The 2,478-nt window shown below is 51.9% G+C and overlaps 1 protein-coding gene across 1 annotated transcript in view; it reads left to right on the top strand.

Moving 5' to 3' along the window:
* Window positions 1-2,478, top strand: part of LOC106810286 (tankyrase-like protein) — a 63,459-nt gene that overhangs the window by 4,218 nt on the left and 56,763 nt on the right. The window contains exons 3-5 of the mRNA XM_014813583.1: window positions 210-213; window positions 922-1,068; window positions 1,957-2,269. Of these exons, the coding sequence (XP_014669069.1) occupies window positions 210-213; window positions 922-1,068; window positions 1,957-2,269 (464 nt within the window). The remainder of the gene's footprint in view (window positions 1-209; window positions 214-921; window positions 1,069-1,956; window positions 2,270-2,478) is intronic.

The raw sequence follows: 2,478 nt of genomic DNA, 5'->3' as shown, positions 1-2,478 counted from the left end.
TTGTGCGCGTGCGTGCATGCGTACGTGCGTGCATGCGTGTGTGTGGTGACACGTGTGTTATCGAGTGTTATACTATAGGAGCTTTATGGTATACACTGTGTGTGTTTGTGCGCGTGCGTGCATGCGTACGTGCGTGCACTAATGGGATAACTATCGGGTATGCTGTAATGCAGTTGTAGCTGTGGTTGTACGGATGTGTTCACGTGCAGACTAGTATTTATGTATTCTTGCAGTGTGTGCTGTTGTTATTTCCCTTGTACCAACCATAGAACGGTCAGGAAGCGCGATCAGAAAGCACGGTCAGGGATCTCTAGACACATTTCGTATCATGGCGCATTTTGATTTTTCTACATTTTCTAAAAAAAATCTTAGTAAAAGCAGTGCATCATCAGTATAATTCTGTCGGCTTCTGACGTCTTGGTTGGAAATCATCTGATTAACATTGCGAACCTTATTTAATCGTTATTAATATGATGTTTAGTAAGGGCTCATCCAAAAAGCAATAATTTGAACTCGACACGATTGGTCTTGCTAGATTTGCTTGTTAGCGATGATAATTATCCACTGCTGTTATTCTTACTTCTTATTAGTCACGTTTCGTCCCTATTGTCTTATGTTATATCCCTTCCCTATATTCCCTCATATGTTTCCCATCATATATACACTCGCATAGCCCCTCCTATAGGCCCGCAAAACCTTGTTAGCATTAGTCGTAAGCATTACTAATTAACTACCATGGCTCAGCTTCCTCTCCTTCACACAGGGCTGCCTCGGCATACTTGTACACAGTCGCATACATCTCATTTGTCTCCTTTTACATCAATCCCCTCATATGTCCCCTCATACACACATTCTATTTGGTTGAGCGTATGTCGTGTGCTGTGTGGTTGCGTAGAAAATATGGTGCGTGTGTGTTTGCAGGGAACTTACACTGGGAAGGTGTCGCCGCTGATCTGGGCGATCTGCCGTCGCGACTTCATGATGGTGAAGTACCTGCTGAACAAAGGCGCCGATGTCAACTTTGCCGATGACCAGAAGAGAACGCCCATCATGCACGCTGTTCGCATGGTAAGAGCATCTCTCTCGTGTCCTTGCTCGCAATGTGAACGGCGAACCTCAGTGGGTTCCTCACACCCTGCCTACTTCTTGTCCATGCTCGTGCACGCCTCACTGATATTTTGGGTTTTTCTCCGGACTGTTGCATTCCTCGTTGCCTCCTTCCCCTCTGACTGCTATTTGCGCGAGATTAGCTGGTGCCTGGCTTGTGACTATTGCCAATGTGAGCCAACTCTGGTCTTATGTTATATGCAGGAGAAACGCGAAGTTTCCCGCCTCATGTTGGTACCCCCTCTGCGCACTGCTTACTGTCGTACTGTGCCCGCCTTTCGGCAGAACGACATTGACCTCGTGCGGCTACTGCTCGACGACGACTACTGTTTCCTGAATTCCCATCTCGTGGTGGCTTCCTCTGTGCTGCACTGTGTTCCCTGGCTTCCTCTGCATCCTCTCTCTCTCTCTCTCTCTCTCTCTCTCTCTCGGCAGAACGACATCGAACTCGTGCGGCTGCTGCTTGACCACGACTACTGTTTCCCGCTTTCCCATCTCGTGATGGCTTTCTCTGTGTACTGTGTTCCCTGGTTTCCTCTGCATCCTAGTCTGCAGAACGACATTGACCTCGTGCGGCTGCTCCTCGACCACGACTACTGTTCTCCCATTTTCTCGTCTCGTGATGGCTTCCTCTGTGCTGCACTGTGTTCCCGCCTCATGCCGGCACTTACCTCTCTCTCTCTCTCTCTCCCTCTCTCGGCAGAATGACATTGATGTCGTGCGGCTGCTCCTCGATCACAACTACTGTTCACCCATTTTCTCGTCTCGTGATGGCTTCCTGTGTGCTGCACTGTGTTCCCGACTCATGCCGGCACTTACCTCTCTCTCTCTCTCTCTCTCTCTCGGCAGAATGACATTGATCTCGTGCGGCTGCTCCTCGATCACGACTACTCGCGCGATGAGCCGCAGCGCAAGCCGCGACGTCGCCTCATCAGCATCTCCGACTCGGAGGGCAGTGACGACGACGATGACGACGACGACGACGATGCGGACGACGACGACGACGCAGCGACCTTCTCTTCGGAGCTGACGTCGGATCATGAAGATGAGGAGGGTCGGCCTGTGCCGAAGGCGGCGTTCCGCGTGCGCGCGATCAAGCCGGTTATCCCGCGCAGCCAGCTGTCGTTCAAGGAGGTTCCCTCGCCACTGAAGCAGGAGGACGGTAAGAAGGGTGGGGGAGGAGGACAGTAAGGAGGGAGAGGGAGGAGAGGGGAGGGTAAAGGCAGCATTCCGCGTGCGCGCGATCAAGCCGGTTATCCCGCGCAGCCAGCTGTCGGTCAAGGAGGTTCTATCGCCACTGAAGCAGGAGGATGGTAAGAAGGGTGGGGGAGGAGGACAGTAAGGAGGGGAGGAGGGAGAGGGAGGAGAGGG

This window comes from Priapulus caudatus, unplaced genomic scaffold (genome assembly GCF_000485595.1).
Source record: "Priapulus caudatus unplaced genomic scaffold, Priapulus_caudatus-5.0.1 Scaffold427, whole genome shotgun sequence".
NCBI lineage: Eukaryota > Metazoa > Priapulida > Priapulimorpha > Priapulimorphida > Priapulidae > Priapulus > Priapulus caudatus.
Note: the sequence above shows the minus strand (reverse complement) of the source record. Positions and strands in the feature narration are given on the sequence as shown.